This window comes from Agelaius tricolor, unplaced genomic scaffold, assembly GCF_023055355.1.
Source record: "Agelaius tricolor isolate 1412-34295 unplaced genomic scaffold, bAgeTri1.0.p SCAF_28, whole genome shotgun sequence".
Classification (NCBI taxonomy): Eukaryota; Metazoa; Chordata; class Aves; order Passeriformes; family Icteridae; genus Agelaius; species Agelaius tricolor.
The window spans coordinates 3630123-3654818 of record NW_027269288.1 but is presented as its reverse complement, the minus strand read 5'-3'; the positions used below and the strand labels follow the sequence as shown (position 1 = coordinate 3654818).

The 24696-nt window shown below is 47.6% G+C and overlaps 1 protein-coding gene and 1 long non-coding RNA gene across 12 annotated transcripts in view; both read left to right on the top strand.

Moving 5' to 3' along the window:
- The window catches only part of EIF4G3 (eukaryotic translation initiation factor 4 gamma 3), a 147957-nt gene that overhangs the window by 28981 nt on the left and 94280 nt on the right, over positions 1 to 24696 (top strand). For 6 of the 11 annotated variants that reach the window (XM_071449268.1, XM_071449266.1, XM_071449265.1 and 3 more), the window contains exons 2-3: positions 12285 to 12360; positions 19987 to 20130. In XM_071449268.1, the coding sequence (XP_071305369.1) occupies positions 12285 to 12360; positions 19987 to 20130 (220 nt within the window). The remainder of the gene's footprint in view (positions 1 to 12284; positions 12361 to 19986; positions 20131 to 24696) is intronic. The other 5 variants (XM_071449272.1, XM_071449271.1, XM_071449270.1 and 2 more) reach the window with 2 other exon arrangements.
- Positions 5058 to 12288, top strand: LOC139600804 (uncharacterized). The gene is made up of 3 exons (XR_011682673.1): positions 5058 to 7457; positions 7590 to 8704; positions 12153 to 12288. It is a non-coding gene; the product is annotated as an uncharacterized lncRNA (long non-coding RNA).

The following is a 24696-nucleotide window of genomic DNA, read 5'->3' as shown; positions in this document are numbered from 1 at the left end:
TTCACCCAGCCAAGGAAAAAAAATAGTTTTCTCTTGAATCACCAGGCTGAGCTGGTTCACCAAGGAATCTTGTGATCTTTAGTCCTTTCTGAGGAACTTTCCTTGCTGAGGGAGCTGGCAGAAGCTGTGGGTGCCAATGTTTGGCAGTGAGGTAGGTTTAGGATCCCATGGGAGCTGACCTGTGGCAGGGGCAAGGGAAGCACTGTGCCCTCTTGGTTTCCTTCCCTTTTCCCAGGGACACTGGGGCTACCCCATAACCTGGAATTATTCCCCCTTGCTCCTCTAATTAACAGTGCTCCAGGAGGTTTCTAAACAATGCTCTGTGGAGGGTGCAAGGGAAGATCAGCTTTTAGACCTACAGCTTGCAGCACCTTTGAAGTCTCTGTTTCTTTCCCTACCTGGCCACCCAGGCATGGATGGATGGAGGAATTGCAGGATGGAGGACTTGTGCTTTTTCCCAGCTTTTTCTGGTTCTGATTCTGTCTCTTGTGTTTTGAAAGCATGAGATGTGCAATATAAGAACCATATAAAATAGTAACAGGCACTGACTTCAGTCACTTGCACAATAAATTGTTGTTGTTGTTGTTGTTAGAATTAATATTATTTATTACATTCATTTTACTTGAGTAGACAGATGAGATTTTTTTGAGTTGGAAGGGCAGCAGGGTGAGGTGGTGTTGTAGAGATAGGCAGCCTGTTGGCTGACACTAAAAGGGATTTTATTTTTGTCAGGGCCACAAAATAAGTATTTCAGTGGCAGGGGAGCTTCAGAGCTTTGTCTCATTTCAGGGAATAGCAGGGGTGCAATCGTTGCATAAAAATCTTCTAATTAAAAGAAGCAGCTGAGCTATTTAGGCTTGTGAACTGCCACTAAACTACTAATTATTTTGGGATGTGAGAAGGTCTGGAAAAGCTTCTTCATCAGGAATCATGAAGGTTTCTCCTGTTTAAATCAAGTTCATGGGTTATATAGAAGCCCAGAATAGTTTGGGCTGGGAGGGACCTTAAATCTCATCCAGTGCCACCCCTGCCACAGGCAGGGACACCTTCCACTGTCCCAGGTTGCTCCAAGCCCTGTCTGGAGCAGCTGAGCCAGGAACTGCTGCCCCCCCAGCATTTTCTATAGGAGACCTCCTGCCTTTGTGAGAATGTGCAGATGTTTGAGTTGTCTCAGAGCACAGAAAGTGATTCAGCAGCTGCTGCCAACTATGAGAATAATTTTAGAAGCAATGTCACTGTCTCTGGTCAGCTGAAAGCCTGCTACTTACTCAGTTTGGATGATTTTAACATTTACATCTGTATTTGCAGCCTTCAGATTGTTCATTGCTAGTGTGGTCAGGTCTGGGGGGATGCACAGCCCCTGGGGGACAGTGCACCAAGGATGGTTTGGTGGCTCTTCTGTAATTGGGAAGGACAAAACTTAAAAGCTGTTTGTGATTACCTTTATCTTACTGAGGTCCTTTCATCCCTTGTGCTTCCAGATGAGTGAGCTGCTGCTTTTGGAGTGGGCTGTGCTCCTAGAAGAGATGCACATGGGTGTGGGGGACAGCATCTTCAAAAACCCCCTTGAGGCCTCGAGTTAGAGCAGTGCTTGGGTAGATTCGTGGTTATGGTACAGCACAGCACTGCCTCAGCTCCTTCCTGAGGGTGTGTACCTGCTCCTCCTTCTCCAGCCCCATCAAACCTCCATCCTCTGATTAAATCCTTTCCCTGCTTCATGTGCCTGTGAATCACCTGTAAAGGTGCATTTACACATTGTAGGATCCTTACAAACACACTCTGACTGCTCTGACTCTGTGTTTTGATCACTTGGTACTGGTTTTAAGAAGTAAAGAAATGATATCTTGGTGTAGACCTTAAAATGACAAACAAAAATCCAGGTTTGCTTTTAATATATGGATGTAAAAAGCAGCAGCACCAAAATCCTTAATTCCCATGCCTTGGCTCTCTCCTTGGGCAGAAAGCAAAGCAAAGCTTCATCATTGCTGAGAGCTCCAGCAGAGATCCATAGTCATTTCATGGAATTTGAGGAGGTATTTAGCCCTGTATCACATAGCATGAGCCCAGCTTCCTGGCATTGCCCTGCCTGGGACTTTAGGGCTGTTTTTGGGGCCAGGCTGTTCTGAGCTGGCTGGGTGGGCATGCTGCTGCTGTAACACAGCTCTGCTTCCAATTTATTGGGTGCATTTTTGGAGTTCAGGCCTCATCTGGGATATCTCCATGGGATGTTGGCCCACCATAGTCCTCTATAACTTAGAGAGGACTCTCCAGAATTCAGCTGGAGTCTCCAGAGCTCACCTTGTTGAGTCTTTTTCCCTCACCTTAATATTTTGGGCTCTTTATAAGGTGCCTGTCCTGGGGTTGTGGCTAGAGATCTGTGAGGAATCACTCAGAGCAGCAGGGTCTGTTGGAAGACAAATAGGGCTGCTCCAGGCTCCTGAGCATTGCCTGTTTTCTGCAGCCTAATGGGAGTTTCAATTAGCATGGACAAGTACAATCATCAATTATCCTCCTAAAATTAATGGAATTTTAAGGCTTCATTGGCACATTCCCTGTGATGCCGTTGCCTCTCTGTGGCAATGCCATGATTTCCAGCTGAAGGGAGCTGATGAGATGTATTGACTTTTTAATTTCTTAGAAGAGTCCATATATTTTGAGAATAAAATGTGAATTGAAAGGTATGGAAGTGGCTGGTGTTTCATGGAGGAAAGAGGACAAGTCAGCTGGTGAGAAGTTGTAGCTGAGCAAGAGATGCTCTCCTGGCACATCCTTCACCTTATTACCTGGGCACAACCCATGGAGCCTCCGTGGCTTTATTTTGGTAATTACTAATAGTTCATAGCTGGGTTGAAACGTGGATTTAACCTTATTCAGGCTGTGCTGTGAACACTTCTGGGAGCATTGAAAATACACCTCAAAGTTCAGAGTTACAGAAATATTCCATGTGTCACCTCCAGACCCGTCCCCCACCCAACACCCCTCCTCAAGGAGAATCCCAGCAGGATTAGCAGGATTTAGACACAGTTTCTTCCACCCCAAACAACCTCTGCAGGTCTCAGCTGAAAATAGCCACTTTGCCTCCATGCTGAGGTTGCCCTGGAGGGAGACAGAGACGAACTAACAAAATCAGGTTGCCCTTAGAAACGCATTTGTATCGGGCAGGAGAATTGATTGGGGTTTGTGCTGCTGGCTCGAGGGTGGGTCCTGCCAGCCCCCGGGCTGAGGCGAGGTCTGGGGTGATTTAGTGCGGGTGAGCTGTCTCACTGCTGGGTAATTCAGAGATGCAAAACTGAGCCTGGAAGTAATGAGCTCTGGCTAATTAGGTGCTTGTCTGCAGGTGGAACTATTGCAGCTGGTGCTCCCAATATTGCTGGTTTGTGTTTGAAAGCATCACGGAAGCAGTGGGATGCTGGGAATACAGATAATTTGCAACAAAGGGATTTTTTTTCTGTTACCTTCCCCCTAGCCCCCAGCTTTCCTTTGGCATTCCCATTTGGCTTGACTGTGAGATTATCACACATGGACCAAAGATGGAAGGAAAGGGATGAGGGGAAAGGGGCTTTTTATATAGGACAAAGGGGAATGGCTTCCCACTGCCAGAGGGCAGGGATAGATGGAATACTGGGCAGAAACTCTTCCTTGTGAGGGTGGGCAGGCCCTGGCACAGGTGCCCAGAACAACTGTGGCTGCTTCATCCCTGGAAGTGTCCAAGGCCAGGCTGGACAGGGCTTGGAAGTGACCTGGGGTAGTGGGAGGTGTCCATGCCCATGGAAGGGGTGGGACTGGATGAGCCGTGAGGACCCTCAGAACCCAACCAGTCTGGGATCCTGGGCTGTTTTATGGAGTGGACATTTAAAGGGATGTGAGTTGGAGGGTTTGGAGACATGCTTGGCTACAAACAGGATGTGCACTGTGGCTGTGGCTGCTGCAGTGGCTGCTCAGACAGAAGGGCTGGGGATGTGCCAGGTGGGCTCTGGCCCTGACCTGGATGTGCCAGCACCCGCATCCACAGATTCCCGAAATGTGGTGGGATTCCCAGAGGGAGAGGAGCAGGACTCTGAGCAGCAGCAGGATGCTGGGGGCAGTGGAGGGACAGCACGCTGTTCAGTCAGCTTTTCAAGGTCACATTTTCCTTTCAAGCTGCAGTTGTCAGCCCTGGAAAGCTTTTCTGCCAGGCTTTGAGGTTCATGGGGATTTGTGTGCCCCTTCTCTTTGGAAAGCCCTCCTGTTCCCATTCAGCTCCGTTCATTGTGGGGCAGACAGCAGGCAAAGGCAGCGTTTTGTTTTATTTGGAAGCTGATGCTGAGATTAATGATACATAATTAGGTAAAAAGCTCAAGATGTGTTTTGAGGCAAGTTTTGGTATGAGGAGAGCGTTCATTTAGAGCATGGAATTAGCTAGGATAAGCAGGGAAAGCCTCACTGTAGCATTTGGATCCAGACAGAGCTTGGGAAGGATGATTTAATGAGGAGCACTTAATGCAGAGGGATGGACAGGATGATAACTTCCAGTTATCATCTCAGAGTTCAGGTGGGGAGCAAGGAACAAGTCCTGCAGTCAGGGATTTTGAACGAGGCAATAAAGGGGTGGTGAAACATCAACAATATTTATGTAAGTGCATTTCTGGTACAAAAGGAGAAGATAAATACCTTATTAAATGTTTTGTTCCAAGTATAAAATAGCCCATAAACAGGAATTTAAAGAGAGTTCAGTGATGCAGTTTAATACACAAAACATGTGAAGGATTAAAGAGGTTGTTTGTACAAACACTTCATTGATCCACTTAAAATTTATATATCTGATAAATGGCAGTTGGGCTGTGAACATTGACTACACATGTGGCACCAAGGAGCTTTATACTGGGCCATTAAATGTTGAAACAAGCTTAATAATGGCTTTTGCCATCGGATCCTTCTGGGGATAAGTGGTTCTGGAAAGTGGCAGACCCTGAAGGTTTGCATCTCTTGACAGGGATGATGTACTGCTCTATTAAAAATCCTGGTACTTTTAAACCATGAACCCCATTTTTGCCACTTTGCAAACACTTTTTATTGCATTCCTTTGTTTTTAAAACATTTGACTTGCCAGAAATAGTCCTTAGATCAGAATTAATTATTGGTGTAAAGCTGCCATGGGCTTTTAAGGAATTCCTCACCTGCAACTCTTAACCGTGACCATATTCCTGAGTGCTCGTGCCAGCAAAAAGTTGTATTTGTTTTTCCCTGGTATAGTAACAAGAAACACCAAACACTGAAACAGCAGTGCCCCACTGGAGCTTGACCTGTGGTATAGTCAGGGCTCAGAATTGTGCTTTGTTTTGACATCCCATCACATTGTGCAAGAGCAGTTGCACGCAGCTGAGAAAACGGAAATAAAAGCACTCTTTTCATACAGAGGCCACCTCATTCCTCAAGACTCAGCCAAAAGGCCTGAACCTCTTGTCGGGAATCCACTAGCAAAAAAACCCCATAGCAGACAAAAAACCCCACCCAAACACATCCTAAAGTAAAACATGATCTCTGCAAGGAAGGGAGATTGGGATGTCATTGGATGGAAGCAGGGAATGGTTAGGGAGGGTCAGCATTTTATTAGGTGGGGTCTTCAAATGTTTTCCAAAGTCCTTGAGTTATGTTGGTCTTGATTTTTATAGTATTAATTATCTCTCATCTGTTACGAGCAGGAGCAGCTCAGCTGTGAAGGGTCAGGGTGCTCGAGTCCTGTAAGAGCTGAAAACGTGGAGGTGACAGGGAGGGGGAAATCAGCGTGGCCTCTATAATAAGGGGCTGGATTCTGCAGATACACAGGAGGATTGAATTATGGTCACCCGGGCAACATCAATCCTGCCTTTCCCTAAGTTTGGAGTTACTTGAATTTTATTTTTCCTTGGAAGAAGTCAGTTTGGTTGTCACATTTCAGCATGGAGAGATGATGACGCTGTTTTGATCTTATATATTTTAATTTTTCCCAGGTACTGTGTCACTTGGTGGAGTTTGCTTTGGGATTTTGTTGTTGTTTTGTCTTCTAAAGGCTGTAGTTTGCTTTGCCAGCATTCCTTCCTCAGGCTTCTGAAACGTGATCTGTCAAAAGAGGGATTGATTTTGAAGGGAAAATTGATTGCTGAAGTAGTTGCTAAGTAAAGGAGTTTGTGGTGCTACATTTGGGAGTAGCAAGATAAAAGCTGAGGGAAAACAAGCTGCAAGATTTCCTGCTGAGGAGTTAGTGCTGAGATTTAATTTTTCTGATAAGGGAGCACTGATGCTTTCTGAGCTCCTCACTCATCGCTGTGCAGCTTTCCAAACCACTCTGTGCTGTGGGGGAGTTCATCTTTCTCCCTTACCCTTTCCTTTACAAGCTTGGCTTGATTATTATCCCCTATCAACTTGCTAAGAGGAGCACGATGCCGCCTCCCATCCCTGTTCCTCGTGGCACAGCCCGGAGCTCGGGGAAGCAGCGATGGCAGCGGGGCTGCAGCGCTCGGGTACCGAACCCCCGGAGCTCCTCCCGCGCTGCCTCTTTAAGAGCTTGGGCTCTGCCTGCGTGGGGATGGGCAGGGAGAGCTCCGGAGCCAGCCCGGCGTGGCACGGAGGGGACGAGGCTGTGAGGGGCTGAGGCTGTGAGGAGATGTGGCTGTGAGGGGAGACGAGGCTGTGAGGGGACGAGGCTGTGAGGGGATGAGGCTGTGAGGGGACGAGGCTGTGAGGGCATGAGGCTGTGAGGGGACGTGGCTGTGAGGGGAGACGAGGCTGTGAGGGGAGACGAGGCTGTGAGGGGACGAGGCTGTGAGGAGATGTGGCTGTGAGGGGAGACGAGGCTGTGAGGGGCTGAGGCTGTGAGGGGCTGAGGCTGTGAGGAGATGTGGCTGTGAGGGGCTGAGGCTGTGAGGGGAGACGAGGCTGTGAGGGGAGACGAGGCTGTGAGGGGACGAGGCTGTGAGGGGAGACAAGGCTGTGAGGGGAGACGAGGCTGTGAGGGGATGTAGCCATGGGCTTCGCTGATGGATGCGGGAAGAGGACGCTGCGCTGAGCCAGCTCACGGCCAGGGCTCTCTGGGATCTCACTGACAGAGCTCCCTGGATCTCACTGCCAGAGCTCTCCAGGATCTCTCTGACAGGGCTCTCCAGGATCTCCCTGCCAGAGCTCCCTGGATCTCACTGTCAGAGCTCTCTGGGATCTCACGGCCAGAGCTCTCCAGGATCTCCCTGACAGAACTCTTTGGGATCTCACTGACACGGCTCTCTGGAATCTTACTGACAGAACTCTCTGGAATCTTACTGTCAGGGCTCTCCAGGATCTCCCTGCCAGGGCTCTCCAGGATCTCCCTGACAGAGCTCCCTGGATCTCATTGCCAGAGCTCTCTGGAATCTTACTGACAGGGCTCTCTGGGATCTCCCTGCTGGAGCTCCCTGGATCTCCCTGCTGGAGCTCTCTGGGATCTCCCTGCTGGAGCTCCCTGCCAGGTAGGACTAAGCATGCCGTACAAAAGTCTTGGCCCTGCAAGTGGAGGATGGTGGAGTTGGGAAGGATGGGGTGATGCCAGGGAAGTTCCAGCTGCTGTGACTGGCAGAGCTTTTCCCTTTGAACCTTTCCAGAGCCTTGTGTTACCCAGCCGGCTCAGTGAAGTGTTGCTGCTGTTGGGATGTTCACCTCCTGCATTTTAATTGTATGGTGAATAGAGAAGAGGCTGCAGAGGAGAAGCACATTCCTGGAAGGCTCCCTGCTGTCACATCCATGCATGCTTGGGTTTTATAGATTCCTTGCTCCAAAAAGCTGGAAAAAATGCTCAGATTCTTTGTGGTTTCTTGCCCTTCTGTAATCTTGCTTGACAGTTTTTCCTTGGGATTTTTAATGCACAGTTTCAGTACAAGTGGGGATACGTGTGGGGATTACATAACCCTGGGGAAGTCAGTGGGAGACTGGCTCCATTTCTGGGCAGGGATGAAAATCAGGAGTTCTGGAATGGTTTGGTGTAAGGTGTTTGCACAGGTGCCTGTGAGTACCGTGGGTGTTTCTGTTCCTGGGCAGAGATGCTTCCTCAGAGCTGTGAGTGGAAGGGGAGGAGAGGTCAGGGGTGCTTGGGGTAAAATGGTTGCTAGTTGCTGAAATGAGCTTAGGTGAACAGCACCATTCGAGGGAAAATTAATCCATTTTGGGAGAAAATGGAATAATGTTCTCTCTGTCTTCTGCAATCTCAGTGGAGCAGAGAAAGCTGTACAAATTCCTGCTGGAAGGGCTGGTTTTGGTGTGTGTTTCCAGGTCTGGACCAGCACACAGAAATCTCGCAGAATCGCAGTTCTGTAGTATGATTGGAGCAAGCAGAGAAATGTGATAGAAGGAGGAGATTTCTGCAAGGAATTCCTGCTGACTGTCATTTCACTCAGCATTTGGCAGTGTCACTGATTGCTCCAGCAGCTCCAGGCTGATTTTTTTTTCCTTAATCACTTTACAGAGAAGTCACATATTCCCCTCTCCTCAGAGTGTGGCCGTGGTTATCTAATTAACAGAGATCCTCCTCTTTTTAGGGAGATTTTTGGTTTCCAGAATAATTCTGCGTGGTTTCCAGCCGGCATTCCTTCTCCTACAGGGTATACAATAGCTCCTGAAATTCCCCAGCTTGTAATCACTGCTGCAGCCAGATGGGGACTAGGTGGAACACCCATTGCATCTGTGCCTGCATTTATGAATCTGCCAGAAGGATCTCACTTAGGTGAGATTTTGGATACATATTTCATGAGTTAATGAGCCCTGAGCAGCGATGAGGAGGATCCAGTGCTGGTACTGGCAGGGTTACCAGCCCTCTCCCAGATCCTGGAGTGATGCTGATGGAGCAGGGGGAGCTCTGAGGAGTTGTTCAGCCTGACACGAGCAGAGCAGGGGCTGCAGCTCCACTTCACCAGCTGATGGTGCTTTAAGAGGTTCTTGGATTTAGCAGGGTCTCTTTGCTCCTGCTTTTCTGCTTCATTGCTCTCCCTGTCTTTTCTCCCTGTGGAAGGAGCTGTGACAACTCTGTGAGGTTTGGATTTTCTTTGCTTTTCCTCTACTCCCTCTTCCTTCCCACCCTCCTGGATGATTTTGGAGCAGAGTTGCCCAAATCAGTGATGTGGGTGGCAGGATATAGGGGAGGAAGAGGGAGGGCACAGGATGCTCCTGAATTGGATCTCAGCACAGCAGGGTAGTAACACAAAAGAGCTGCCTGAATTACTCAGGGCTGTTCCTGGTGCTCCTGGCTGTGGTGAATCCAGCACTGCACTGGGGCTGGGCTGGCTGCACTCTCACTCCTGCACTCGCCTGGCTGTGCTGGGGCAGCCTGAGGGCAGCAATCCCAAGGCTTGTGCTGCATTTTGGGATGTGCAGCCCCAGTGGCACCAAAATCTGTGTGTGAGAGCAGATGGCTGAGTGCCCTGGCGTGCTGGGGGTGTGGGTGTGGGTGTGCATGTGGATGGAATGATGCTGCTGGATGAGGTTCTGCTTCCACCTGCCTGCCCTGACCCCTTCACCTCCCTTGGTGGAGTATCCATGCTGTCCCTTAACCCTTTCCTGAAGAGCCTCATCAGCACAAGTTGTGATGAACTTTGCTGTCACCCTGGCTCGCTTCTCCCCCAGTAACAGCAGCTGTGATCCCAGGACAGGCTCCTTTGGCAGGTGGAGGGAGAGGGAAGGTGGTGATTTCCACTGGGGAGCAGAAACAAGCTCCAAGGGGCTTGGTGGGAATCAAGAGCCTTTCCACTTGCCCAGCTCCTTTCAGGGAAGCTGGAATCTCTCCACTGGTCCAGCTCCTCTCAGGGAAGCAGGAGCCTTTCCACTTGCCCAACTTCTTGCAGAGAGTCATTCTGTGGATGCCACAGGTTAGATGCTGGAAATAATAACTTTCTCTAACCATTATTTCATTAAGGTTTACTGGAATTGGAAGCATTTTGTTCCTATCAGTCTTGTGTCCAAGTCAAATCCTTTTGCAAAAAGGGCTTAAAAGGTTTCTTCTGGATCTGATGGGACTCATCCCTTCCTAGGAGTGATCTTAAACAGTGACTCCAAACTCTGCAAATCCATCTAAACTGCTCCTTCCTTCAGGCAGCTCTTCCTGGGTGCAAAAAGAGCAGTTGCTCTGCTCAAAGGAGATTATTTCCTCCTGACTTATATAAGTTCTAAAATAAGAAAATAAATCCCAACCTTGTCAGGGATGAAACTGTTTTTCCAAACTCAGGAACGATCTCTTTTGAAGCAGAGATTGCTTCCATGAATTGTCAGGAGTGCCTGGAGAAGGGAAATCTCAGCTGTGACACAAGGGGGGCAGCTCCATCCCAGGCCTTGGGCTGTCATCCCTGTCATAGGGATGTTCTGGGGAGAGGGACTGGTGCTACAGCAGGAAATTTGAGTTTTCATTCCATCTTCCAGTGTGTTTTAATCCTTCTGTCCCAGATTTTGGGTATTTTGTTGTTATTTTCCAAAACTTGGAGGTGAAGGACCCTTGGCATGAAGGCTGGGAGTGACTCTGTTGAAATCTGTGACAAATCTTACTGTTGTTTGCCTGGGTCAGGGTTTTAAATCCCCTTTGGTTGGTTAAAACCTCTCTGTTTATCAAATGACACCACTTGGGCCTGAGCTGCAGATGAGCTAAGTGCAGATGAGCTTTAGACCCTGCTAATGAATTCTTGCCATCCTTAAAAAAGGCAAAAAGAGCTGTGGGGTGAATGAGCAGCAGCCTGGGCACCAGAGGGACCAGATCCTGTTCTGGTTCTCCTGCCCTGGAGGTGGCCCTGGGCTGTCCCCTGTCCCCTGCCACAGTGGCAGCCCAGGGCCTCCCTGCAGAGGTGTTGCAAAGGTCAGGGCTGGGCTCTTCCCAGCATAATCCCATCAAGCAGCTTTTTATTGTGTTTGGTGCTCAAACATTGAATCTAGAACAAAACTGAGAAGCTTTAGAGCAACTTCTGAGCCTATTTGGTGAGGAGGAGCTTTTTAATGACGAGTTCAGAGCCAGAGCAGAGCGAGGCTGTAAATTTAACTCTGTCTCTGTGTGTGTCTGGTGCTGTAAATTTGCCTCAGTGCTGCTGGAGGAGGAGCTGATCCAGCTGGGACCTGCTATGGGCAGTGAGCAGGTTGTGTCTGAGCAGTCCCTACTTCAGCCTTGACATTTGGTCCATTTTAAGGGGAATAGTTGGGATTGTGGAGCTTGGGGTGGCTGTTAAGGTGTGCCAGCACTGGCAGGGTCTGTCCTGTCACTGGGGTGTTGGTCCCTGCAAAGCTTTGGGCAGCAGCTTTAATCTGGGGATCAAACTTGGGCTGCAAAGAGTCTCTTGAAATCTTGACCTAAACTCAGAATTTAACTTAGCAATGTGTTTTTCCATGTTAGAATAAAACTAAAAAGTGTTTTAATGACTCTATTTTCTTTTTAAGTATGTTAACATGTGAGGTCTGTGTCCTTCCATATGTACAAGAACCTCAGTCAATCCAGCTGTTCTCATTTCCCATGAAATTTTGCTGTGTAAAATACAAACAGCAAAAAGGTGAAATCGATTATGGCATTTAGGAAAACTTTTCAGCAAGTGCCTTTTCCATGACAGTGGGCATTGGGCATTGTCTGGATCTGTGTGAGGCCACAAGGTGTTACCCAAGTCAGGCTTTTTTATTCTTTTGGATCCCTGCATCCCCCTGTTTTATTCGATAAATAAACCAGATTTTGTTGTGGCTTTTTTTGTGCATAGGTTTTTTCCCCCTTTTTTTTCCCCCTTAGATTTCCACAATGCCTTTACAATTAAAACTCTTGCAATTTGCCTTTAAGTCACTGTGCAGCAGCTCCTGGAAACCTCCCATCCCTTTGCCTGCCCTTTCTTTTGGTGGGTGGGTGAGGAAAGGAGTCACTGGGTGAAGAGAGGCAAACAAGGAAACAATTCCAGCAGGATTGCTGCGTGCTTGGCAGAACAGGAGCTGCCATTGTCCACAGTGCCCTGCTGATCTGCAGGGTTTGCCTCTGAATGCTCAGGGCTCCTGGCTCCGGGGCTTTTTCCCTTTCAAACACAAGCAGAGCTGGGGGAGGACGCTCTGGACAGGCCCAAGGTTTTGTGGATTATTCGAATTTGCCCCAAGGTTTTGTGGATTATTGGAGTTTGCCCCAAGGTTTTGTGGATTATTGGAGTTTGCCTTGGTTCCCTCGTTGCCAGGGTGGGACAGCTGCCTCTGGAGCCCGGGAGATCCCGAGGGACTGGAGCTGCCAGGCTGTGCTTCCAGGGTGGGGTGTCCCTGGAGGGGTCCCCTGCCTTCCACGCTGCTTTCCTTGACTGGCTGTGTTGCAGAATCCCCCGAGGTCCTGTCCAGCAGCCCCTGGAGGATCGGATCTTCACTCCGACCGTCTCGGCTGTGTACAGCACTGTGAGTACCCAGGGGCCGGGGCAGGGTGGGCTCAGGGTGGGCACAACCCCAGCACAGCAGAGAAAACGCAGCTTCCTTTGCCCCTGAAATAAATGGTGCTCAAAAGGACTCTTTTGGTGGCATGTGAGTAGGGAAAGAAGGGGGGACTGTGGCTCTGCACAGCTCCCTGACAGGAGAGTGCAGCCAGGGGGAAGTCGGGCTCTGCTCCCAGGGAGCAGGGACAGGACAAGGGGACACGGCCTCGAGTTGTGCCATGTGAACCTCTCACACTGGATGTTGGGAAAATCTCTTTGCTGAAAGTGTGGTCAGACATTGGCCCAGGCTGCCCAGAGCAGTGGTGGAGTCACATCCCTTAAAGTGTTCAAAAGATGGGTGGGCATTGGGATACTGGGGGAACATTGGATTTGATCTTGGAGGGCTTTTCCAACCTTAATAAATCTATGATTTTATGAAGAACCTTTTTAGTTGCATAGCAGCAAGAAAGGGAGAAATCTTTGAAAGACCTGTGGGTCCATTGCTATTTTTAAGTGTCCAGTTTTATTCAGTATATTGGAGAGTGGCACTGGAATGACAGTGTTTTGGCCATATTTTCACTTGGGTGACCCCATCTCTTTCCTGTCCCATGCATCTCACAGTCTGATTTTTTTGTGTACTAGTGGCTTCACATTTCTAACACCTTCTAATGAGAAAAATAATCAAGAAAGATTTGTTTCCACGTGAAAAATTCCATTGCACAGAGGAAGAAATATTTTGATAGTAAATAGAATATTTGGGATAGGTGCCTTTGGCTCGCTGTCCTAGATGATTGCTAATGTATAATATTGATTATTGTAGAAATTTAGCTTAGAAACAGTGATGTTTGTTTGTGAACATGATAGTCTTTCCTTTTATCTATTTCTTTTTTTTCCAATGGCAATAGCTGGAAGCCCAGGGTTATTTATAAGCTTTGCTAAATCAGCACAGCCCTGGGAAAGTCATATTTTGCTTTTCTGGTTGGGATAGTGCAAATATTTTTAATGCCAAAAAACCCTGCTTTTAAGCTGCTCTTTTAATTATTTGGAAAACAGGAAGAAAAGCTGTAGATGGGATAAATTCACTACATTTTATGCAGAAACATAAGCTGCTTATAGAAAAACATAAGCTGCTGTGCAAGGTTTTCTCCTTCTCTGTTTGCAGGGGTGACTGGGGATGGGGTTCTTGGTCCTGGCTCCCTGGGGACACCTGGGGCTGGAACATCCCCGGGGCTGCCCCTGCATCCCTGGCAGTGCCCAAGGCCAGGCTGGGCAGGGTTTGGAGCAGCCTGGGACAGTGGGAGGTGTCCCTGCCATGGCAGGGGTGGCACAGGATGAGGAGGATTCACATCCCTCATCCCTCCCAACCCAAACCATTCCTTGATGGTTCAATGGTAATGATGATATTTAGCCCTTCCCTTTTTTGGGTTGTAGGGGAGTTTTGTGGTGCCTCCTCTGCTGGGGCAGGATTAAGGGTGAAAGTGCTGCCATTGGAAATGCAGAGCTCAGGTGGCTGTAGGGGCAGAAGGACTCAGGGGTGGCCATGGATTCCCCTCCAGGGGAGTTGGAATGGCTGGGGCACAGCTGACAAGGGTTGAAGGTTCTGAGGTGTTGACAGCAGTGAATCCACAAACCCCAGCTGCAGGCTTTGGGCAGCCTCTGCTCTCAGTACCTGATACAGAAACGTTTGTGTGCAGAAAAGCAAAACCAGAGGAACAAATTCTGAAGAATCCTTCCCTGGGAGGGTGCCCAGAGCAGCTGGGGCTGCCCCTGGATCCCTGGCAGTGCCCAAGGCCAGGCTGGACAGGGCTGGGACAGTGGAAGGGGTCCCTGGCCATGCTCTAAGATGAGCTTTTAAGGTCCCTTCCAGCCCAAACCATTCTGTGAACATAAATGTACAAACACTTCTAATAAATAATTCAGTTTGTATTATCTTTTATATACCCCATACAACACTTAAAAAAACACTTTAAAAATATCTGAAGTCCTTTAAAGAAGGTTATTTTTTTCATTTCTTTCCTCCCAAGATATAATGCAGATGCCTGTGGGGAAAATATGACTGTAAAAATTTAAATTAATGTAAAATAGAAAAGTAACTGTGAAGAATGACCTAAAATAGCTTTTCAGTGTGGAAAAATATCACTCCTTGCTATGTTACAGGAATAGAAGACAGGGCTGGAAATATCTCAGTTCCAGGATCTAAGAATGCAAAAGTTTGAGAAAAAATTTCATGTTTTGGGGAAAGGAGAGAAATTTCTCGGCTGGGTTCTTTTCAGGCTTCCATTTGAAGCCCCAGGCAGATTTCAGATTCAGAGGGAGTCCAGGGAAAAATGAATTGGGATGGAAAAAGCACAGGATGGGAGTGCCTTGACAAATTCATTCATGAAGGGTCTCAGTGGTGTGTTACACAAGGAGCAGCACCGTGTGTTTGAGGCCTGGGTTTGCATTAAACAGACATTTTGAGGAGCACTGTGAGATCACAGAATCCTGAAGGTTGGAAAAAGCCTCCAAAATCTTCAACCTTCACGTGCATCCTCAGTACCCAGGGGCTGCTTTTTCCCATCAGTGCTTTATTTGCTGGCACCTCCTCTGTGGGATTGCACGTGGATTATGGATCAGCAGTCCCAGAGATGTGTTTGTCCAGAGCTTGGCTGGTGTGGGAAGAGTTTTGGGGTCAGAAGCACCACGTGCTGACTCTGAGCTGCCCCCGTGTCGTTCCCCTACATCGTGCGTGGGCTGGGAGCAGAAATCCCTTGAGATATGGGCAACCCACAGATGAGCCCCCAATTTTTAGTTAGATAAAGAGAAAAAATAATTCATTTCTCCTTTCTATGCCTTTCCACGTGCATTATGAGGATCTTGGTTGCACATTCCAGAGCTCTTCTTTTCCCCCCACAGCTACAAAAATGGGAGTGGAAAATCATGTGGCTTCCAGTATGAGCCCCAATTATAAAACTAAATCTGAGGAACAAATTTTCCTGTAGGACAGAGGTAGGAGGTGAGGAAGAGGCCAAGTGGGATGAAGTTTGTCTGAGAACTTGGAGATGCTCAAAATTCACAACAAGGCTTTGGTAGAACCTCTTTATCAAGGAAATCATACTGGTATTAAAACCAAACCCACCTAAATTCATCATAAGTCACCTTTATTTATTTATTGTGGCCTGTTATACTGAATGGGTTGTTGGTTTGGGTTTTTTAATAAATAAATCCAGCAGTAAAATTATATGAAAGCAAACAACAGTTGGAAATAATTATTTCCATGAACTGACCTTGTAATAATTTTCCCTCATCAATATTGGGGAATTCTCTATTGCAGAGCTACTTTTAGGACATAGAGGTTTGGGGGTTGTCCTGTAAACTGCTTCTTGCCTGCTGTTTCCAAATCCTCTACACTGCAAGAAATGAGGGTGGTTACTTGTGTGGCCTCTGAAAGATCCAAAACCTGCAGAGTTTAGAAGGGGCATAAGAATGAAATTGGTTTTGTTGTAAATTATTTCAAAGAAATATATTCAAGGGAGTTTTTTGAAAAGATGTAGACCTCTAAGAGGAAGGGAACTGCACAAAAAGTGAGTGTAAATCCCACTAGGCACTCCTGTCCTGTGCCCAGGGGAATGGGGCTGAATCTGTGGAAAATGAGATTAAAGAGCAGAAGCAGACATTGAGCACGAGGCACAGCTCTGGAATTGGATGAGAAGAATAAGGGTGCTCATGGCCATCCTGTCTTTGCACAAATAACTGGTTTTGGCAGGTCATGGTGGAGGTTTGTAGCTGCTTTAGCAGCATGTTGTGACTGGAAGTGCTGAAGCCTGGACCAGAACTACTCTGGGATGAATTCTCATGAGCTGAGGAGCAGCACTGAGGCCCTGAGCAGCCTGCTCCAGTGGAAGGTGCCCCTGCCCATGGAATGGGATGAGTTAAAGGTCCCTTCCAACCCAAACTATTCTGTGCTTCTGTGAGTGAGCTGTGGATGAGAACTGATTGGGAGTGAGTGTTAACAACACAAGGTGTGGTTGTGTGGGGAGAAACCACCTGGGCAGGTGCAGCCTGGAGCAGGGTCCAGCACTCTTCAGTTGCTGCCCTCATGTGCCTTTGGAGCAGGTACCACGTCCTGCCAGGGTGCCAGAGAAGGCAGTGGGGCAGTGAGGTGCTGAAGAGCCCTCTTGGCCCAGATTTTCATGGATTAAGGGTTGACTCTCATTGGCTCTTGGGGTGTTTGGTTGTTTCTGTCCTGGGGCGCCCCTTGGTCCTCCCGAGTGTTTCACACCCAGCAGAGGTTCCATGATTTGTGTCCTTTGAAGGGATCTTCCTGCACTGAAGAGAATCCTGTAGAAAAGGGATTAGGGAGGATCAGCTGCTCCAGCCTCGCTGTGCTCAAAGCAGGGATCTGGGTCAGGAGGCCGAGGCTGTGCAGGAGGGGAGCTCAGTGCCTCATCCTGCTCCAGCCTAGAACCATGGGGTGGTTTGGGTTGGAAAGGTCCTTAAAGCCCATCCAGTGCCACACCTGCCATGGGCAGGGACACCTTCCATTATCCCAGGGTGCTCCAAGCCCTGGGGCAGCCACAAGGAAACCAGGGACTTGGGTGAGGTAAAGAGTAATCCCAAACTTGTATGAGATGCTAAACCCAAAAGGTGTAAAAGAGCTCAGAAAGAAAAGAATTCCAGACTGAGTTTTTATTTTGTATTTCATTACCTTTTTCCTTTAAAATATAGGATTAAGGCTTCTGGAAAACTAAAATTAGCTCTTGCTACTCAGGGAAAATAGAAGGTGATGCCCTAGCAAATTAATATGTAATTTTGTACATCCATTTTTAGGAGAACAATTTAACCTATAGATTTCTGCTTCTATAGTCATCTCAGACCATTTAAGAAACAGCAAACCACACCTTGGGCTCTGTGGGGGCAGGTACCCCAGGAGTGATGAGCTTAGACAGTCTCTACCTTTTACCTTTGTTAAAAGTTACTTAACCACACAAATTCAGCAAGTTTGTCTTCCTTTACTATCTGTTCACATTAAAATCAGTGTCTTATAATTCAGTTTATTTGTAAATAATTTGTTGTAGGAAGAGGTAAATGTGGAAATACCAACATTGCTGTAGCTGCTGAGAAAGGCTCTCTGTGCTTTTCCTTCTGCTGGAACAAACACCAGTCCTTGGTCTGGGTGCACTGAGCTAGACTTGGCTAAACTTAGGAGGTCCTGGAAAATCAGTGGTAGGCTCCTACAGGATACTCTCCAAGTGCTGTTGGCAAACTGTCAAACTGGTACAATTTTGTAATTGTTCTGCTGCCTTCATTAGGCTTTCAAGGCAATTTTAGTAGGTCCAGACCTGTATCTGCTGCACTGCACAAGGGTATCTCATGGACTCATTCAAGCAGCTGCAGTTTTCCTCTCAGTTCAGCTTCCAGATTTCAGATCCAATCACGAGAGCAGTTCTTGATGTCTTTCAGTAACCTCCAGCTTAGGTTATTTTCTCCAAGGCAGTGCTGGAGTCACCACCACCCCTGGAAGTGTTCAGGTGTGGGGATGTGGCACTTGGGAACGTGGTTTAGGGGTGGACCTGGCAGTGCTGGATTTATGGTTGAACTAGATTGGATTAGATATTGGAGGCCTTTCCAACCTTGGTGATTCTGGGGTTCTATTCCACAATTCTACTTGCAGGTTGTAATTTCTGAGGAGGAGAACTGCTGGGTGCTCACAGTGACCTGGGTTATTGGTAGTGCCTCTGTCCCCATTGTCAAAGCCCTGTGTGGGCTTGGCTGCTGTTGGATCAGAGGATTTTGGATGGCTCCAGCCTTAGCTGGAGCAGTGTTTGCACTGCTGAGAGCAGGGAGATGAAAACTGGCAGTAGTTGGAGTCCCACAGCTGTCACAAAATAACCTCTGGTTTCCCCCAAGAAGTGCCATGGGAGGAGAATGTGAGGAGCAGGGGCACAGCCTGCACTGGGGCTGTTGCTGGGAATGATTTCCTTGTGCTTTGGGTTGCCTGTGCTTCCTCCCCCTCCTGGCTGCATTATTTGATGCCCATCACAGCCCAGAGTGGCTCCTGAGCACCGAGTGCTGCATGACTGCCACGACAGCTCTCAGGGTTGACACAGGAGTCATGGGACAGACTTTCATTTTCTCAGGGATGGGCTGTGGAAAGTTTTATGGAGCTCTGTGTGAGGCTGGCTCTGATCCAGCCGAGGCTGCGTGCGCACACCTGCCAAGAGAGATCAGCCTGAAAAGGAGATGATTCATCCCTGGCCAAGGGAAGGGTCCAGTTGGGGACACAGGATGAGGTTCTGTGCCTGACCCACCCTTTCCTCTGATGAGCACTCGGGGACTGTAAATCTTCCCTCAGTGAAGGCTCCTGGCCCATTCCCAAGCCCTGGAGCTGTTGTCTGTTGTGATTTCCTGGGATTTCGGGGCTGGCGCAGCTGCTGTGGTGGTTTAGGAGCTGGAATGACAGGCGTGGACACTCTGGGTGCAATAAAGTGACTTGGAAAAAGCACTTCAGTGGTGAACTCTGTGACTTCTGCTCTCTTGGAGCTAATATTCCATTAGAAGAGCCAGGAATTTCCTTCTGCCTTCTTTACCCTGCTGGGGACATTTATGCACACATTGGCCTGTGCAGTGACCTGTGTGGGCTTCAGGTGCCTTCAGCTCAGGCTGGGGGATGTTAGATGGGATATTGGATAAATCCTCCCCTGGGAGGGTGGGCAGGCCCTGGCACAGGTGCCCAGAGCAGCTGGGGCTGCCCTGGATCCCTGGCAGTGCCCAAGGCCAGGCTGGACAGGGCTTGGAGCAGCCTGGGACAGTGGGAGCTGACCCTGCCATGGCAGGGGTGGCACTGGATGGATTTAAGGTCCCTTAAATCCCTTTCCAACCCAAACCATTCCATTATTAAGTGGTACTTTTCAGCAAACGAATAAATGAGAAAAGGTCAGTGAGAAGCAAATGCTGAATTTCAGTAGTGTGGGTTTTAACCCAATCTGCCAAAATTTAATTGTGTTGAACAGCTGGAGGTGTCAGCCAATAGTTGTGTGACTCTTTTTTCCCTTTGATTCCTCTTTTTTTTTCACTATAGCCACTCTCTAAAATATATTTAAAACAGTTCCATAGCAGAGATAGTAAAGTGGAGCAAATATTTGTGTGCCATGAAAACATTTTTCTAATACTTTGCTTAATGTGTTTTGTTGAGCATTTTTAATAGAAGTTGAGAAAGGAGATAAACACATGCAAGATTTGCTTTGCTGTTTGGTTCTTTGCTTGTGGCAAGCCCTGCTGATACCATGGCCTCTCTGCAGTCCTTTATTTTTCCTTTTTGGAGGGGAATATGCAAATTTCCCCCTTACTTTGGTAATGTGTATCCCCTTGCAAAATCCCAATATTTTTTATATGGCTTCTCATGGAAAGATCAGAAGGTCCCAGGCCTGAAGGCAGAGGGATCCCACCCATTTCCACCAGTGACTACTGCAGGTGCTCTGATTTTTTGATCCTTCCACATTTTCCTGAATCACATCAATAGTTAAATAACTTGTGCAGTGTTTCACTTAGATAAATATATATAATTTTGTCTCTCTAGATATGTACAATGGAGTCTTACAGACTGATTACTAATGGAATGTTTTACTAACAGTTTATCTCCACACAGGTAACACAAGTAGCAAGACAACCGGGTCCTCCTGCCCCATCCCCTTACACTGCACATGAAATAAATAAGGGACACCCAAATCTTGCTGCAACGCCACCGGGACATGCATCGTCCCCTGGGCTCTCACAGGTAAGACCTGGCGTTGGAGCAGAGCGTTCCCAGCCTCCCCTTCCCCTCCTGGGCCATTCTCAGCTTCTCTGCTCAGCAAGGAACTGCCTTGTGATGTCTCTGACCAGTGTAGAAACAAAGTGAATGAAGGGTGTGGCTTGAGCCTTGCAGTGACCTATCAGCAGCATTTGGATTAGCACACCAATACCACCAATTGGTGTTTATAAATTGCATTTCTATCGGTAAATTTATACCAATTTATTTATATTTATACCAATTTCTAAATTAAATTTATATTGGTATTTAAATATTTATGAATTAAATTAAATTGGTATTTAAATACCAATTTATATTGGTATTTAAATAATTAATATATAAATTAATATTTCTAAATTAAATACAAGTTTACAGGCATTACTTGTACTTTCATTTATATTCTGAATTTTTTTTTGTGTAGGCATTAGTTTCTCCTGGAGTCTGTAACAGAAACTAAAAACAAGTTGAAAAATTAGAGAGAATAATTGTGGATGAGGAGGAATGTGTTTTGCTGTTGGATCAGGGAGTTTGGGGCCAGTGACCAGTGTAGAAGGTGTGGCTTGAACCTTGCAGTGACCTATCAGCAGCACTTAGATTAGCACACCAATACCATCAATTGGTGTTTATAAATTGCATTTATATTGTAAATTTATACCAATTTATTTATATTTATACCAATTTATAAATTAAATTTATATTGGTATTTAAATTGGTATTTATAAATTAAATACAAGTTTACAGGCATTACTTGTATTTTCATTTATATTCAGAATATTTTTTTGTGTAGGCATCAGTTCCTCCTAGAGTCTGTAACAGAAACTAAAAACAACCTGAAAAATTAGAGAAAATAATTGTGGATTAGGAGGAATGTGTTTTGCTGTTGGATCAGGCAGTTTGGGGCATGGCCTGACTTGCAGGTTAAACATCCCAAAAGTGCCCTGAGTCCTGACTTCTGGATTTTCCAAGGGGAAATCAAGATGGTGCAGTTTTGTACAAGATGGTGCAGTTCTGTAATTCTAAGAAATGGGTCAGGAAAACGAGTTGCACAAATGATTTCTCATAAAAGAGATGAGACAAAGGGCTGGTTACAGAAAAGTCCAGAACAGGAGATAAATGGGAGTTATAATAAGAATGGAGAAATAGAGTTTAGTGAGATATGTGGAATAAATTGGTCTCTTTGTAGCCTCTATTAGATAAATATTCTGCAGGGCTGGCTTGAGAGTGGAGAAGCTTATCTGAAAAAGGAGGGGGCAAAAGAGGCAGGTAATGGGCTGAGAAAAATAAGGGAGATAAAAGATACTGGGATGGGGAAAGTGGGATGTGTAAGGAATGAGGTGTGAGCTAGAGGAAAGCCTGGTGTTCCCTCTGCTCCTGAGGGATTTATATCACACCATAACTCGTGTGGATCAAGCAGGAAGGCCTGAGCAGCTCAGCTGTTAAGGGGAGGGGGTTTGTTCTGAGGAAGAGGAGCAGGATGAGAGGCCAAGGGTAGGTTTGGAACAGGGAGGTGATGGGGAGAGCCTCAGGTGGATCTGAGCCCCTCTGCCAGCCTCTGAAACATCAAACTGCAGCTGAGCTCCCAGAGCAGGAGATGCCTGGAAAGAGCAGGAAAGGAGGGAGCACTCACCTGAATGATGCACACTCTGGATAAAGCATGATGGGCCACAGACTCTGGGTGTGTTTGGGATGTGCAGATGCTCATCCTCCATGGCTGGGACATCAGAGGCTGCATTGCTGCTCTTGGGGCTGTTCTTGCACTCCAGCTGCAGGGGTGTTGGGAGTAAAGGCTGAGGCTCAGGGAACAGGGAGGGCACAGCAGGGTTGCAGAGCAAACCCTCAGATGCTGCCTGGATTTTGTCATGGATCAAGACATTCCTGCCTGGTAAACCTCATCAGCACATGAAGCTGCTCATGTGGCAGAGGAGAGGGGAAGAAGAGAACATTCTGGGCAGCCTCTTGAAATCTATTGTAATCAAGGGATTTCTCTTCTTCCCTTCATATTTTCCATGGAGTCAGTGCATCCATAGAGCGTGGGCTCTGTGCCAGATCTCCAGGCAGCTGGACAATGCTGCCCTCCTGTTCTTGGAATGGGGGGCAGCCTGTGTCCCTGCCCTGCTGCTGGAGTCACCTCAGACCCTCCTGCTGCCCCTGTGAGGAGCCAGCCCTGGTGTGCTGAGGCCCAGGGCTGAGGCAGGTGGAGTTTTGGGACCAGAGAGGGCTGAGCACTGCAGAGCTTCTCCCCAGGGGATCCCTGCAAGGTGCACTCAGCAGTGAAGCAGCACAAGTGCAGCTCCTTCTGTTCTCAGGAGCCCTCCCCTTTGGGTGGAGCTTGGGTGGTGATGCCAGGCTGGACAGGGCTTGGAGCTGCCTGCTCTGGTGGAAGCTGCCCCTGCCATGGCCAGGGGAGGGTTAGAGGAAGCTCATCCAACCCAAATCATTCTGGGGTTCTGTGAAGAGCCAAAGTGCAGGTGTCTGTGCTTGGGACACCAGTAAGGCTTGAAAGGGGATCAATGAATATTCATAGAATAAGCTGTCCCTAGGGACAGTTTTCTGTACCCCTGAACTACTAGAGATTTGGGTAAATTTATATTCTGAATATTTTTCTGTGTATCTCACTTGGACCCCTGTCAGGAGTTGAGTTTCTGTGTTTTGTTATGGTAAGAAATTCCCAAGGTAAAGGGAGATTTGGATGGAAGTTTAACCTGTTCATTGCATCTGTGATTTGTCTCTCCTGGCCTTCAAGGAACACCCTGGTGCTCATGTTAAGAAAGAGGTGAATGGAAGTTTCCTATTTCCACATCTCTTGTAGTTTGTGAATTTCCATCAAGTTTTCATTCATTTGCTTTCTTTTAGAACACGATGAGAGAGTAATTTTTGAGTAATTTTGTCTGATTCTTGGGCACCTTAAATCCTGCTGTTTCCCTTTAGAGATAAAGGGACCCAGGCTGACATGGGATTCAGATGAATGTGTTATTATTAATTCCTTTAACAGCAATAAAGCACAAATAACTGTATTTTACCCACCCACGCTGTGTTGATGATTGAACTCTGAACAAAGGTTGTCTTTGCCTTTGTCCAGTCATAGCTAACATAGCAAGGGGATGTTTGTGCATAAAAGATAAGGACAAGACCACTTTGTTTGAATTAGAGTCTGATTAAGAGTCATTGATTTCTCCATCAGACCCCTGAGTTAATAAATACTCATCAGAGTGAGTCTGTCCAAGGTAGGGGCTGCTCTTGAGGCAGTAGTGAGTGACAATACTGGGGAGTGTTTGAGGCTTTGGATGTCATGTGGTACTGACTGGAGCTTGGGCAGAGATGGAATGTGTGTCACTGCTGGTGGGGCAGATTGCTCTGAGTGCTCAGCAGAGTCTGGCCTTGCTCTTACCCAGCTGGGATCTCAGCATCTCCTCAGGCTCTAGAGTTTCTTCAAGAGGGGATCTCACAGAGTCAGGGAATGTCCTGAGCTGGAAGGGACCCACAGGGATCAAACCCGACCCCTGGCCCTGCACAGACACCCCAACAATCCCAGCCTGTCCAAACCCTCCTGGAGCTCTGGCAGCCCCAGGGCTGGGACCATTCCCTGGGGAGCCTGGGCAGTGCCCAGCACCCTCTGGGGAAGAGCCTTTCCTGATCTCCAACCCAAACCCCCCTGGCCCAGCTCCAGCCCTTCCCTGGCTCCTGTCCCTGCTCACAGGGAGGGATCAGAGCTGCTGTCCCCACTGAGGGCTCCCCTGTGGCTCCTCTGCTCCTGGCTGAACACTCCAAGTGCCCTCAGCTGCTCCTCGTGGGGCTCCTCCAGACCCTCCACCCTTGGCAGAAGCCATGCTTTGAAGGAGAAGGTGATTTAACAAATGCTTTGGTTCCACCAGTGACCCCTCACTGTCCTGGCTGCTCCAGAGCTGCCTCCAGAGCTGTCCCAGCACATCAGGTGCAGTAATATCTTGAATTCTAGGAAGTGATAAAAGGAATTGCTGTCACTTGCTGGAGCTCCAGGAGCTGGAGCTATAGTAGAGGAAATGTATTGTACTTGAATATCTGTATAGGGGCTTTGCCCCAGAGGTCCCGGTTGTCCTTGATGGGCTGCAGCTGCCATGTCCTTAATTGGGCTGCAGCTGGGACCAATGAAGAGAACTGGGATAAAAGGGGGTGGGATAGCCAGTCAGGGAGAGCCTTGGAGGAGCTCTGAACTGAGAGAGAACAAGATGCAGAAGAAGGAGTCTGTGCTGTGACGATCTGCAGCCATAAGAACACACCAAGGAGGTATGGACTATAGAAATCTGACAACAATATAAGACTCTAGAAATAGAACAACAACAACAACAATTGGTGACCCCAACGTGATGATAGAAGCTAAGACAGCCAAGAGCTGTGAAAGAACACAGCCTTTGGGTCAAGGAGCTGTGAAAGAGTATGGCCTTTGAGCAAGGAGCTATGTGTGTTGTACATGGCCTTTGAGTCATGGGGAAATATGGGTGTATTGTACTTGAAGTATTGTATGTAAAACCTGGTTCTGTAAGTAAAAGAAAAGGGGAAAATATAGTAGAGGAA